The 15,234-nt window shown below is 40.2% G+C and overlaps 2 protein-coding genes across 4 annotated transcripts; one reads left to right on the top strand and one right to left on the bottom strand.

Annotated features, from left to right (window-relative positions):
* Window positions 1-3,082: 3,082 nt before the first annotated feature.
* On the bottom strand, window positions 3,083-10,356 carry cog7 (component of oligomeric golgi complex 7). Of its 3 annotated transcripts, XM_062442931.1 has the most exons (17): window positions 9,897-10,356; window positions 8,445-8,593; window positions 8,200-8,316; window positions 7,792-7,960; window positions 7,539-7,621; window positions 7,276-7,398; window positions 6,622-6,820; window positions 6,395-6,522; window positions 6,076-6,230; window positions 5,860-5,976; window positions 5,698-5,763; window positions 5,331-5,517; window positions 5,104-5,244; window positions 4,885-4,968; window positions 4,576-4,690; window positions 4,330-4,473; window positions 3,083-3,938 (listed from the first exon to the last, which is right to left on the bottom strand). In XM_062442931.1, exons 1-17 carry the CDS (start codon window positions 10,060-10,062, stop codon window positions 3,772-3,774), a joined length of 2,310 nt encoding a protein of 769 aa, XP_062298915.1. In that variant the 5' UTR covers window positions 10,063-10,356; the 3' UTR covers window positions 3,083-3,771. The 3 variants fall into 3 exon arrangements, 2 of the variants coding, with proteins under 2 accessions (XP_062298915.1, XP_062298916.1); XR_009927649.1 differs by lacking the exon at window positions 3,083-3,938 and having other exon boundaries at window positions 4,335-4,473; window positions 4,576-4,686; XM_062442932.1 differs by lacking the exons at window positions 7,792-7,960; window positions 8,200-8,316; window positions 8,445-8,593.
* A 3,528-nt stretch (window positions 10,357-13,884) lies between these two features.
* Window positions 13,885-14,781, top strand: LOC134003010 (myeloid-associated differentiation marker-like protein 2). The gene has a single exon (XM_062442092.1). It carries the CDS (start codon window positions 13,885-13,887, stop codon window positions 14,779-14,781), a length of 897 nt encoding a protein of 298 aa, XP_062298076.1.
* The last annotated feature ends 453 nt before the right edge of the window (window positions 14,782-15,234 follow it).

Here is a 15,234-nt window from a genome sequence, read left to right as displayed (position 1 = left end):
CACCTGGAGCTAGCTCTTAATATCCTACCCTGGTATCTAGCTGATTCAGTTTGTTGCTGACTTCAGGGGGAACTGCACCTCCGTGAGACTTAATGTCATCATTGTTGGCTTTGATCTGAAATCACACAGTTTATGTCTATATGTTAAAGACATAAATAACATGAAGCTGTGGAGAGGAAGACAAATAAGCATGTTCTAATTGACCACAGGAAGGAAGAAAGATGAAGATGAATGGTGTTGAAGTAATGGCTTGCAATAGGCCTGAGCAGAAAATGGAGTCCAGAGTTGTTTGCAGTGAGTCTGCAGCACTATCAACAATATGGTCGGTCTGGGAGGGACTAAAATCGGAATAAGGAATCTCTGTTGTGTTGAGACATGGTATTGAATACAGTACTGATGGAATTATTTCCTTAAATTTAGTGACAACACTATCAAACAGACATCTAGTAAGAACATGTTTGTCTAATGGTGTATAGTCCAGTAACAGAAATTCAAAAGTTATTAAATAATGATTATGATTATGAGGGAAAACTATTAAATGTTCAACTTCAATACAATATGTCAGAACAAGGTTGTAGGTGTGGTTATAAAAGTGAGTGGGTTCATTCACATTTTGAGAGAAGCCAATTGAATCTAATAATGAAATAAATGCACTGTTAAGGCTATCGTTATCTACGTCCAAATGAATAAAATTGCCTACTATAATTACTTTATCAGTACTAAGGGCTAAATTTGATTTAAAATTCTGAGAAGTCGGATAAAAATTCAGCATACGGGCCAGGAGGACGGTATGCAATAACAAATAAAACTGGCTGTAAAGTTTTACAGGCGGGATGAGAAAGACTGAGAACAAGACTTTCAAATAATAATTAGGTTTAGATCTGGGGTTGATTATTAGGTGACTTGAGGAATGTTAGTATATGACTGGGAGGAGTGGATTCATTTAGGCTGAGATATTCTTCCTGACAAAGCCAAGTTTCAGTGAGACAGAATAAGTCAATATGATGATCTGATATCAGGTCGTTAATTAGTACAGATTTATTGCTTAAGTGGTATTAGTTTTATTCAGATTTTCGTTAATAACTCTTCTATTTACAGCTGATTTAATTGGTTTAGGCGTGCAGCTCTGCCTCCTAGTCTGGAGTCTGGGTTGTCATAGGTTCAGGTTAATAAATGTGGCCATGTTCCTAGATGTGAGAGCAGCTCCATCCAATACAAACAAACTGCACTTAGTACAAGTACCAAAGGAGTAGCTAAACATGAGACACACCGAGCAAGACAGAGCAGGAGAGTGAGGAGAGAGAAGCCATGGCTAACCGCTAACCAAGACTAGCTGTGGCGCTAACAGGAGAGCAAAAATAGCAAGTGGATGTTAAGTTAAAAGATCGAAAAAGCAAAACGTGCTTTAACCAAACTAGCGTATGCTTAAGAATACAATAGATAAATATCCACAGGATTGAAGAATATATCAAAATGAGATGAGTTGAGAGCAGCAGAAACGCTAACTGTAACAGTCGAAAACCGGAAATGACGGAATACGCTTACCGCAGCACGTCAGCACGCATCCATCCCTTCTCTTCACCTATGCTCTTCACACACCAGAGCAGCTCAAGCAGCGTTGCCATCTTTCCCTCCAAAAAACACTTGGCTCACGCTGACATTCCGCCATGAAATGTCCAACTTGTTGTCATTAACTTGTTGCTTATCTTTCCTCGTGTATTACACAAATTAAGAGGAAAGATACATTCACAACTCCCTCCCAAATCCGTAATAGTGTGTGCTTCCAGAGTAGGCTATAGTGGGGCAGAGGTAAAGCATATGGGCATGCACTTAATGATGTTCACCCACCTCCTAGCTTTTCAGTCCAGCTTGCAGTGAAACCTCGACCGCTGACATAGGCATCTGATCTGTTTACTGTGAGCAGGTTACCATTACTGGAGACATACATTGGGCTAGTTGTGGTGCTACAGAGCTTGGCCAGCTGAGGGGCTGACAGGTCTGGGCCTCCAAACACCTGAGGGGATGTTAAAAGTACTGATCAAAAGACCAACAGCAATATTTCTATTTTTGGTTCAGTGTTTTACATTTTTAATACATCTCATAATGACAGGTCAACAGTTGCATAGTTACAGTCTTGGTGACACTCCACATCAAACTCATGGATAGTGAGAGTAATGCTGCTAGCAGCTGGCGGCGGGCCACATGCGGCCCCTCACCCTGAACGCAGCCAAAGTGGCCCTCAGATACATTTAAGAAAATCTTAAAAATGATTCCTCTATGCAGCAGTGGAAATCTTTATTGCAATACCAAAGTTTGCGTTGTGTGAAAAGGATTGTGGTCATTTTCGAAAGCGCTGGCCCTGTCGTTTTTTACCCGTTTTGGGGCTTTGTGCCCAATTTTCGGATAACACCCCCATGGTGCTTAATTTAGCTCATTTTTCATCCAGCCTACCGACCTGGCTCCTTTTAGCAAGTTTCGGGACAAATCACCACCTTAATTCGTTTTGGCCATATTTTCGACAGAGCCGGCCCCGTCGTATTTTGCCCGTTTTGGAGAATCCTTCACAATTTTCACATGCACTCCACAGTGCTTGATTTTAATTTTTTTATGTAAAGATTGATTTCAATAATAATCAAAAAATGTTACTTGTATTTTTTGTTGTGTGATTTTTTAAAAATAAATATATTACAGTTACTTGTTGGTTCATCTTTTCAAAATTCAGTTTTCATCTTCAGATGTAGAAAGCACTCAAAAGTTCATATTTCTCACGAATTGCGATTGAGTTGGGTGAATAATGTGTTTTTTCGAAGCGGAGTTGCCGTACATAACTGTCCAACATGGCGGACCCGACTGCGCATGTGCGACTCACATCGGGTAATGACAGGAAGTGTTACTTTGAAAGAGTTTCATGTTGTGTCTGTTTTTTTTCCTTCCATGTGTATACAACACAGGAGTTTACTTGCCAAAGAAGTTACTTGAACTAGACATTTTAGAGAGGAATATAGAGAGAGCACGAGAGAGGGGGTGGGGGCAGACCAGGACGAAAGACAGCATAATACAATGCAACACATAGGCTACATGATAGTGTTGATGTAAATATTTTATGTACAAGTTTTCAAGACACTACATGGAAAAATATCTACATCCATATTATTTGTCCAGCGCCTTCTACAACAAGAGAAAGAAAGATTACCTTCACCTTGAGTCAACGGCTGGATATGAAGCTTGGTTAACAAAAAACTATACAGCTCATATCAGAAATATTGCCTAAGATAATTTAATATTATAGATTAATTATATTAGTATGACAAATAATTAACAACAAATATAATCAGTAAGATTTCAAATGCTCTCAAACATCCCCTAATGTACATTGTGTTATTCCCTTAGATGTTCTGTAACAAATAAAAGCAGGGCTAAAGATGCAAAAGCCAAGACACTTCCACCTTTTGGCTTAACTTGAAGGCATTATCACTGCTGAGACATAATTTAAAGTCACACTTTAATATTAATCAATATAAAAAAAACTCAGAACCATCCTGATTTCCATCTCTTAACATTCCCATAAATCCCATACCTATTTGGACAGGAGAGTCCTAAAATGCCGCAAGTGGGAATCATTACATTACTTAAGGGCTGTAATTGATAACACATTCCTCTGCATTTTGTTACCAACACAGGGAATAGGTTGAAGATGCCCTGCTAGTCTGCAGTGCTGCTCTGACCGCCAACTGTACCTACACAGTCAGTCTTCCTCTCCCTTTGTTGACGTTAGTAGTCAATGCAGCGGAGGGCAGCTATGGTGGAGGACAGTCGACGAGGCAGCAGTTTGGCGGTCTGTCTGTAGTCTTCTGGTTTGGCTCTCAACAGGGTGACAATCTGCTGGAGGGTGCGGGAGGGCTGCAGGCCCAGAGCATCCATCACATTGCTCAGATAGTCTGTGGAGCAGGAACAGGGGTCATCACCTCAAATGATTTTATTGTAACTCGGAGCAGTAACTTAATATAATGATTCCTTTTTTCTATTCTATTCTATTCTATTCGAACAACAATGCAATAACATATCACTGCTGTGTGAAACTCTCTTACAAATCATTTTGGTCATTTTCATAATTTCATTCACAAGATTAAATAGCTTTTCACATTGTCAACTCTCAAATAAAAATTGGTACTGAAAGAATAAGATTTTTAGGAAAGCTTACACTTTGCCAAATTACAAGAGTTTCACTTGATGAAATGCTACTACAGTCACTTTTCTATATGATGGTAGCTCAGATGTCATAAAAAAAATTCTACTGGCACGTGAGATACGGAGGTGTAGTTATTGTACCGATATCTGTGGCCAGCTGTTTAGTGGAATGGGGACTCAGTTGGGGGATGAGCAGAATGGCATCGCAGTACGTCTGCATGGTTGCCCGAGCGATGGAGCCCAGCCAGTAGTCGGCAGTGTTGTCCAGCTCAGGAAGGTCATCACCTGAGACACAGTGAAGGTGGAGTTTCAAAATAGTTCACAGAGTGTAAAGGGAATGAGTGGAGAGGTGGATAGAGGATAGAGTCAGGGTGGATGGGCAGTAACCTTGCTCTGGAGGGAAAGGCAGCTTGCCAGCATGTAGGGCCATCTCTAGCGCTGGATCCTCCTGTGTCACAAACGGTTCCAAGTGGAGTGGCAGAGACATCAGGTACTGACCTATCTGAAAGAATAAAACAGAGCCATGTTGTCTAATATGTGTGAATGTCTGGGAGCTGCAGTAGAAGAGCACAAGGAGATGATATCCTTATGGTTTTTTTTGTATTAATCTGCACTGCACGCTTAAATTACATCATTATGATTAATGATTATTTACATTAAATGTCATGAATTATATTCAGATCAGAGCTAACTAACATTTGTGATGTATTCTTGTGGTGACAGGCTGAAAGTAGGTAGATCCTCTGTGTAGCTCTCTCCAAAACCAGCTGACTCTTGATTCTGCAGGCATGAATGACAGTGTGAGATAAGGTTAAATTAGATATACACACACACTCATAATCCATTAAGTCTTAGCAAAGCACTCAAATCCTGACAATCAAATCAAAATCATGGAGAAACTTGACACTTGCTCACCTCCATCTTGGAGACGAGGCAGAGTTGATGTTTGATCTGTAGGAAGACAGAGTCGAAGGCCAGCTGATTGGCCTGTTGGTTCAGTCTGGTCAAAGCTGTTCTGGACTCAGCTAACAGGTTGGAGTTGCCTGTGCCTTTTTCCTGCAAGACCAAGGGCACACAGATCCATGAGAACAGACATCACATACAGAGTTAATCCTATTCTGACAATAGGCACTGCTCCATACCTTTAATGAGTAGAGGACTTCCATCAGGCTGTTGTATTCAGCCATGCTGCCCCTCTGAAGGTAGTTGTATTCCTGCCAGGGGTTCTTGGTGGCGCTTTTCCTCTCTGTGGAGCTTGCCTCCTGGATGCCTGTCAGGCTGCGGGGGCTGTAGGACTCTGACAAGTACTTACCTGCCGTGCCCAGGATCCTACAGGAAGGATTGATTGATTAATTACAGAGAATTTGTGCAATTACAAAACTGCAAGAGTGTGCCTAAATGACAGCATGCTAGTCTGATGTCCCTTGAGTTATACCAGTTTTGATGCTTTAATGTAAATAGGAACAGTTGGAACATTATGAAACGCTAAGTTAAAAACGTTTCTCTTACTTGTTTGACAGCTGTTGCTCAAAGGCACCACACTGTCGAAGTAACTCTCCACAAGTGGCAATAATTCTGCAAAAGACAATATAAACATTTAAATCCACAGATGAGTTATGATGTAAATATTTGTATTCTATCAAATGATCCCAAATATAAAAGCGTATTAACCTGACTGAGTTCTGGAAGGCCGTCCAGTCCTCCTGGAAAACAGATGAACTAGGTGTGTCCTCCAGTTTGCACTTCTTCCTGATTGACTGCAACGTTGTGGAGAAGTCAGACACATACCTAGAAAAAGCATAATGTTAACACAATGCAAAAGTCAGTGAAAAAAAAAATATATATATATATTTGATAAGACTTTACATGAGAGTAAAGGATATTTACTTTGTGAAAAGGGCTTTGAGAGCTTTGAGGAGGCCGCACACGGCCAGTCCATCAGTCAGTTTCACACAGCGGTCCACAGCAGCGCTGGCCAGGCCAAACAGTTTGCTAACAGAGTGGCTCAGCTCTTCTACACAATCAATTACCTCCCCATGTTCCTATAGATAGGGGAACATGTGGAGTGTGACCAAAAGCACAAACACAGAGAAAAAAAAAAGATGGTGAATAAGACCAAAATGCTGTTTGCAAGATGTAAATAAAGCTAATAATTTGTGTGTATATATGTATGTATGTGTGTGTGTGTGTGTGTGTGGTGTCTTACCAAAGGTACAGCGCTGATCTGGATGAGGAGGTGAGCTTCCTCCAGATCACCGTACTGTATCTGGTAGGGTTTATAGGGGTCATACAGCGCACAGACGAGCTCGTTCACCTTCAGTAGGTTATTCTCACCTGAAAATGACACAGACAGAATATGACGACCACTTTCACCATACATACAGTATCTAAAGTCTAATTGTTTTGGCAGTCATTCCTCAGCTTTGTACATACCCAGGTGAGGCAGCATGGCAGCCTCTAGGCTGTGTCCGAAGGTGGACATGGTGTGGTTGAGTTCCAGCAGGGTGTCGAGACGCTGCTCCTGGGCTGCCCGGTCCATAGTTGTGCTCAGGCACACAGGGATGGATGGGACCATGGCCCCCAGAGTCTGGATCAGCAGCACTGTCACCACCTCGTAAGGGTTCTTGAACACCTGGCAGGTATTGAAATATACAGAATGTGTACATTGCTCAATGTAGGCAGCAGTTTAATGAGCCACAGGAATTTTAGAACATTTAAGATCAATACATTTCACTGCAAAGTAATGTTTTACAGTGCATGTAGAATTTGTTACACTAAACAAGTTTTAGACTTATTTACGGTAGCATCCAAAGATGGAAAGTAAGGAGTTCAAATGTACTGCAAAAACTTTAAAATGTGTCTCTACCAATTAGTTTTACACATTCGTAGTCAATACTGAGTTCATAATAAGAGTGTAGAAGAAAAGAAAACAACTGAATTCAATTTAAAAAGAGAGCCTAAGATGTGGTATTGTACTTTTCTTGACTGCCCACTGTCAGGCAATTTCAAACAATGTGTTAGCATTGTTGGAAGCTATCATTGGAGAGCAACTGGAAGTCTCTCTCGTGTTACAGTGGTGTGTCTGACCTGGCTGCTCCACTGGAGCTGAGAGTGCCATGAAGAGAGCAAGGTGTCGTAGAACTCAGCAAGCTGCTGGTTCAGGCTGAGCTCGGTCTGAGAGAGATCCTGCCACATGCTCACTAACTGGCCCTGGAGATAGACGAGAGTGATACACGTGAATTCACAAATACATACATTGTACGCTCACACCAAAGAGGTAAGCATATGGCTGTTAATAATGTGGTTTTATGATGACATTACTAATTTATGATTAGGCCTTAACCACCTACCTTGTGACACTTGTAGTAGTAGGCGAGGAGCTGTGGCATTCTATCTATTTCAGTGAAGACTTTAACAAACAGCTTGGCTTGGTCTGGAGAGAAATGGTAAATATGAAAGTTAAGCAGATATACTCCCCCGATGATGATTACATTTTTTTTTTTTTAAATAGAAACTGAACTACAGTTAATAAAGAAGTGAGAGTGGAACACATTTGCTTTGAAAAACTCTTCTGACAAACACATTTTTCTACTGGGCTCTTACCTAAAGACATGGAATTAAAGGTTGCTACTATTTGGGGGCTGGCCAACGCCTCTAGTCTGTTTTTCAGAGCCTCCAGGTGGACACACTTTTCTGAATAGTCCGGTGTGTCCACCAGCATGGCCAGACTGTTCTGCATGCTCGTCAACTTAGAGGAGATCACTGCAAGGTCCTGAAAGAAGAAACAGAAATATCTAAACAATGATACATGCATTATCTAACAATATGGTCATCTATTAATATATAAATACACAGTACAATATAGTTCCATATAAAACCCATGAATATAAATTAAAATGAAAGCTGACTAGTTTATTGTAGCTCTATAACCAAAGGGCAATGATAACAAAGCTGCAAGCCAGACACAAACAATATCAAATGATGTCTTGTGGCAATATGTTTCTATTGTACCTGTGTTTTAAAGGTCTCCTCAATGTCTGCACTCAATGTGCTCCATTTGTCTGCCTCCTGCAGAGCCTCGGCTGCCAGCTGCATGCGACCTTTCACTTGATCAATCTCTACCAGGACCTGGTAAAAAATAACCACACAAAATACAAGTCAAGAAACATCCTTAGAACACTGCCAGATATAGAATGTTATTTCAAAGCAATTATTTAAATAACATAATATCAGATAAACATGTGTGAGTCACACACCTGCATGGACTGCACAGTGTCCTGCTCAAACTTCTTGATGTCCTCTTTGACCAGCACCATCTGCTCCTTTAGGAAGGAAGCCTCCTGTTTCACAGCCTCCACATCTCGCAGCACTCTGGGCATGTTCTGGACAGCTTGATTACTGCTCTCTATACATACAAGACATACAGCCAGTAGTCTCTCAGTCATAAAAAGACTTACGGTAACACGAATATCTCACACACAATGCTAGAAATATACAGTAATATAAGTGTGGCTTTCTTTGATAGGATTCCAGTTAAACAGATTTGCAGCTACTCAATCACTGTATATAATGCATTCACATAAACAGTGTTGACCGTAAATGATCCCTACTCAAATAATGAAACCATGCAAGATTATAGCTAGGATTGGGTCTGTATTGCACTACAGAAAAATCCTGTAAAGTTTACATACTGATAAAGGATTTACATATAAACTTAAAACAAATTCATTTGATATTATTCACATTTGAATATTTCACATGAATAGATAGTCTAGTATAACAATTACAAAATGTACTTTTTAAATAAACCAGACTGTTGATTAATGATCAGCTTATGTTGTTATTTTTATTGCTCCAATAACTATTTCTCAAGAACACACACTGGAAATGGTCTTTTCTAAGAAAAACATCTCTCTGGATCATATGCAACAGTGAAGTCAGTGATAACCTATCATTATGTGCATAGGCCTGTAGTTTGGATTAAATGCAGCAAAGTTATATTTATAAAGTACATATATAATGAAAACAGATGTTGATTCGACTTTATGGTCATTTTTGGAGGCTGACCCTTGTGCTGCTGTGGAGTTGAATTTAAGTTATACCGAGATGTGTTTCTAATATTTAGCCAACACTCATTAATACAAATGGCATGAACAAATGTTTACACATACAATTAATTTGACTCCAGTTTAGTCGCTATCAGTGTACTTACACAAAATATCAACAGAACACTCTTCATAAAAACACATAGGGAATGACTATATACCATGAAATGTAAGCAATACACAAACAGTGCAAAGAAGTGAAGAACACTGAGATAAATATTAAATGGTAAAAAGGTGACCTGTTACTCTCACTAAGCACACCATTAGCTACACTTGTGCAAGTTTTTGTTGACACTGTCAGAAAGGTGATAAGATGGTGTTCCTACTATTTTATCCAATCATTAACATACAGAGGGGCGGCTAAATATTAAAAACATCCTAACATGAGACTGCACAGTTGTTTATAATAAAATGGCCAATGAGTGTGTATACGTTATCTTGGAAACAATGCAGCCAGATGGGATTTATCGCGTGGCTCTTTATCTTGTACCTAATAAACTGGCAACTGAGGTGTGTGACAGCAAGAGGAAACACAGTCACAGCAGCTATAGTCTGTTTACGTGTTTCTATGCGACGTGTCCTTAGTATACTGTAACTACTAACCCTCAATAGCATTGTTGACTTCCTGGATGAACAACTGCAGTTTCATGACCAGTGTGGCTGCGTGTGTGTCCGCCTTCCCTGGCGCGTCCTTCTGCACCACCCTGAAGGCGCCGTTCACCCAGTCCTTCACATCAAAGTCATCGTCTAGAAATTTAGAGAAATCCATTTCGTCTCTTCACAGTGTCACCAGTGCAAGAAGCCGAGCCTTGTTCGGCCAAACTCTGCTCTGCTGCAATCTGTCATCGACCCATCGCTAACGCCAGCTTAGCTAATTTTTCCCAAACAAAGGCTTCGACACGAATATAAAATAAATGGCCCAGGAAAAAGAAATGATCATTACAACTAAATACAGTTCCAACAAGGCGACGGCTTCCTCCAGAGTTAATTTTTAAATGTCCACAGCATTAAAAGAAGAAAAGTAGCCACATATTTCGTAATGTTTGATTAGTTAGTAGTGCAAGTGACAACAACTTCCTTTTTGTGCTTCCTTATTTACCTTCCCCGGAAACAAGTGCTAACACGACAAACTGACCCACCGTGTCTTGTAAACCTTGAAAACAGAATAAAGCGCATTTTGCTACACATTCTATGTTTATGAATAAAGATACGTAGCGTTTGGTTTATAAAAAGAGTGGGGAATCATGGTACACCCATAGTAGAAGTATGACCATGCAGAAACTTTTATTTATTTATTTATTTTTAATTAATTGGATTTGTTTCCCCTGAATTTGACTCGCAGGACTGCCTGACTCCTTGCGGGCCCAAACATGCTTTATCTATCAAATGACTTAGGTTACTAAGATTTACAATTGAGAATAAATGAGAATGTTTCACAATCACTTCATTTAAATATAGGTCTGCATCATGAATGAATGTGCTCTGCTTCCCTATTCAGGCCTAGACACACAGTCAGTGTGTCCCCCCACTGATGAGGCACAGAGATAAAGTGAAGGATAGAAATGTATGTGACTAATGTATGAGACTTGCCTTACAAAGGTTTAGGGATTTTTGACAGAAGATATGTACATCTTTATATAGAATTTATATAATACATGCAATTATTATGCAGTTGACTAAATTATAATTTTATTAGTGTAGTAGAGTCAGTTAGTAGTTTGAACCAAAGTTAGTTAGGCCATTTGTGAAGAAGATTGTGTATGTAAAGCAGAATGTACATGTAGTACATGTTCTCAGTACCTGAGGTGACCTCTTGTCTCTTTCAATGGCGATCGTTCTCACGTATCTCAGCTGAAAAGTAAATATTAAAGTCAGTGGCGGCTGGTGACAAAAATGTTTGGGGGGGCGCAGTTTGATGGTTGGTGGTCCTAGGGTTAGTGTCAAATAAGCCGTAGCACCACTTCATACCGCAGCAAAAAAATATAAATAAGAAAGAAAAACTAATCTAAAAACAACACAACACACTATAATGTCCCCTGGTTTGTCCCAGTATGGTATCTCTGACCCACAGAGAGAGGAATAAAAAATTATAACCAGATATGATAAAATGCCCATTTCACTCACATCACTTAAAGATACCAGCAGTTAAAGCAGAGTTACCAATAAGGTAATAATAAAAAGAGACACCACCTATATTTTAGTTATTGTGTCTTCAGTCCTGATTTCACTGTAATCTGTTAGTTGTTGCAATACCTAAACATGACAATAGATGGCGCATTAAGCACTATACACTGCTGTGATTAGGCATAATGTATTTACTTATTTTAATAATGAAATGTACCCAAATCAACTGTAATAGTCAAAATTACATCATTTCTTATCCTGCATTTATGCATTTTAGTTTTTTACACTTCATAGTTATGTCTTTTATAAAGTATTTTTTAACACTTTACAATATTAATAACAGCAATGCAGCTACTACCTGATCTTTTATATGTCCTGTTGGAGCTGCTGGATGCAGCCACTGACTGAATCTATGTTCCTCTTCTGGAGCTTGGCATAGCAGAGGTCTACATGTGGCCAGATGTGGTGAAACAGCTGCAGAAAGAGCTCAGCAATGCTAAGCATGCTAAAAACAACTTAGCTCCATGCTATTGTCTCGATGGCTGCAGCTTTCTGTTTGATTTTTTTCAGAGAGATGTTTTAGGTCTCGTTCCCCTGTCGTTGTCCACAACGTTTCGGTGCTGACACTTTGAAACAGCAAACAGATTAAGCAATAAAAGGAATAACTCACACTGCATCCAGCTAGCCAGCTCCGTTTATCATAACAGCAGCAGGAGATACTCTCAGCTCCTCCATCACCTGCTGCTGCTTTATCCTCTTTCTCTCTTCTAGTTAAAGTCTTGTGAAATTAGGTTTTTGTAGAGAAATTACAAAATAATCTTCTTTAATTTCCGCGGCTCCAGAGTTTGGGTGACAGCAGCTGACGGGAGGGCGTGAATGACAGCCGGAACTGTCCAATCACAGTAGATTAAAAAACATGAAACAACAACAATTCGCTGCCAATAAAAGTGGGCGTGTCCGGGCGCCCCGTGGGAAACGTGACGCAGGCCAATGAGAGAGCAGCCTCAGGTCATGTGCTTGTCAAAAGTTTGAGGGCTTGCATTGACTTCCATTAGTCCGGCGCCCCACATACAGGAAGTACGTATAGAAATTGATAAAATACCATTTGGAATCGATTTATAATGAATGATGACAGGTGCTTAGAGGCTAACAGGACCATCTTGCAAACAAATACTATTTATTTCATAATTATTTAGCATTTTCTAATTCATTTATGTTTAATATGTTTAAGTAGATTTTGGCCAGACATTTGATGGGGGCGGCGCCCCAGCGCCCCGCATTGACCGGCCGCAAATGATTAAAGTGCGTTTTTTTAATGCAGTTGAGTACATTATAATCTATGAAAAAAAATAATTTGGGGGTATACCGATGAGACCTATGAGTCCTATAAATTTCACGAAGATCAGACAACGTTTTTGGTCACATGACCTGTTGTTAGGGGGCGCTGTGGAGACCCCTTGCCACACCCACGCCCAATGATGTTGAAATTGAAACGGCTTCACCAGGTGTGACATTCTCCTCGGACACATCTGAGTATGGAGGAGTTATAAGAAGTTGTTTGTTTATATAAACAAACGACTGCCACGCCCACCAGGTATAACGCAGGCAAATGCATAGCAGAAGTTTTCATCGTCAAGGTCTGAGGATGATACAGATCGAATCTGAAGTCTCTGGAGTCAAAACTGTAGGAGGAGTTGGCTAAAGTACGAGCCCTGGAAATGGGGGAAAACGGCAGAAAAAATGTACCTGTGAATCAACATGGCCGACTTCCTGTTGGTACCTAGGGTTAGGGTTAGGGTATGGGTCCAAGAGGCTTTTTTGTGCGTTACGCTTGGGGGGCGAACTGGGCGGTGCGAGGGCCCGTTCGACACTGCTTGCAGTTTTCTAGTTCTCATTGTGCCTCAATGGATGATCAGGGATCTCATTTCAGATATCTTGCACATCACATTTAGTCCATCACATCTATCAACTGGTGATGCCACTTGAGGCAGCTGAGTAGTTCTTGCAGGACCAGGATAAGTGGGGTGTTGATCAGGTAGCAAAGAAGTATCCAACTTATAGTGGAAATCCTCCTCATGCAGAGAAAAACATCCTTCACCTAGAGATGATACATTTTATTCAAATGAATGTATTGTATTAAAATTATATTGAAAAGGACACAAAGACACAACAAAAAATATTAAATTACTATAACATAATAATATCCCTGTGTTGAAAATGGTGGCTTTACATACTCACGCTCTGAGGAACAAAGAATTTCATTCATTTCATATCTGCTGCAGTAGATATTTATCACTACGCATCGTCTGTTTCATGAATATTATACAAACCAGAAAGGCAGTAAAGGACTTCATGGGAGGTGGAGCTGAAAGGCAGTAAAGCAGATGTAAACTCATCTCATTCCAGTTTCCAGCACCTGTCTGTGAGGACATTTATTTCAACAGCACTCCTGCTCATTCAAAAAGAGATGGGAATAATCGATGATGTTAAGGATACGTTGTCCAAGGCTGTGTTTTCTCCTGCTACCCTGTTGACCGGCCGAGGTGGGCTCCACATGTGTCAGATCATCCTGTGTGTGGTCACCTTTCTCTTGGGTGCCTTCAGAGGAGGGAGCAGCCACACTTACTGGAACTACGCCATGTTCACCTGGGCCTTCTGCCCCATCATGACCCTCATCATCACCATCATTGAGATGTTCAAGCTTGATATCCCACTCAATCTGTTTTGCATGGACTGGCCTGACTTTGCTACAGGGATGGCCATGTCCTCTTCACTCATGACTGTCACTGTGGCTATCACCTATGCCAACTTCTATGCATGCCTGAAATGTGTGTATGGCTGGATAGTGAGTATATTTGCTTTCTTGTGTGGCATTCTCTATGTACTTGAGGTGGTGAAGGATAAATTTCTAGACAGGAAGACAGGGAGCTACCTGGCTGCCCTGCCAGGATTCTGGAAAGTTATGGAGGCGTTTGTAAGCTGCATGATTTTCATATCACTCTCTGGTTACAGAGACAAGCCAGCTCTGATCTTTTGTGTTATAGCATATATCATTCCTTTCCCCATCTTGCCTGTTATCATAGCCACCAACATCCTCAAAAAACTGAAGAAGTGTTTGCCCTTTAACTTGGACAAGTTTGTGTTTATATTTCTGGTGATCACAGTTGTGCTGTATGTATTTGCTGCTATCATCTGGCCCATTTTCATGTTCAAAAACAATCCTCGTCCCAAAGACTGTCCTCCCAGCTTCTGTATCTGGGCCATTGAGTTTATGGTTGCGTTCCTGACATATGTGAATCTCATTCTTTTCATAGTGGACCTAATTTTTACCCTCCTTGGTATCTGTAACTTTAAACGCACATAAAATGACTGCTGACTTCTATGATCTTTTTAAACTGTCCAAACTTTAACTGTGCCTTTAAACATCTATGCAAATGTGATAAATGTAAGTATGATCCACACAGAGGGAAAACACATTCAAATAAATGCCGCACATCTCAGTTCACAGGATTAAAAGTTGATAGGGAATTCTAGCTTTTAGTTTCTTGCTGGAGAAATGTGTAAATACTGATTTTAGAGGCCAGATCTGTGCACAGAGGTCACACTGTAAACAAATAGATGCTATTTGCAGTGTACACAGCTTGTTTTTTGAAAATAAACAGTACTGTAGCTCTTTTTTTATCAGGCATTTTATCAGGTATCTCATGTAAATGAACAGACTGACAATCAAAAGCATATTAATATATGGTCAGATTTACTACAACCTATGTATCTTTTTTTACTGTGTGCCAATTTGAAGTATGTATTAACCTAAAAT

Source organism: Scomber scombrus, chromosome 21 (assembly GCF_963691925.1).
Source record: "Scomber scombrus chromosome 21, fScoSco1.1, whole genome shotgun sequence".
Taxonomy (NCBI): Eukaryota; Metazoa; Chordata; class Actinopteri; order Scombriformes; family Scombridae; genus Scomber; species Scomber scombrus.
The sequence above is the reverse complement of the archived record's forward strand: the minus strand, read 5'-3'. Positions and strand labels throughout refer to the sequence as shown.

What these genes read in the sequence shown, in the direction of transcription:
- cog7 (XM_062442931.1), bottom strand. Translation starts at nt 10,062, where the DNA reads ATGGATTTCTCTAAATTTCTAGACGATGACTTTGATGTGAAGGACTGG. An exon ending in TGCCATGCTGCCTCACCTGG is followed by an intron (nt 6,523 to 6,621) that starts GTATGTACAAAG and finishes TGTCATTTTCAG; the next exon opens with GTGAGAATAACCTACTGAAG. An exon ending in CACAAGAATACATCACAAAT is followed by an intron (nt 4,691 to 4,884) that starts GTTAGTTAGCTC and finishes TTATTCTTTCAG; the next exon opens with ATAGGTCAGTACCTGATGTC.
- LOC134003010 (XM_062442092.1), top strand. Translation starts at nt 13,885, where the DNA reads ATGGGAATAATCGATGATGTTAAGGATACGTTGTCCAAGGCTGTGTTT.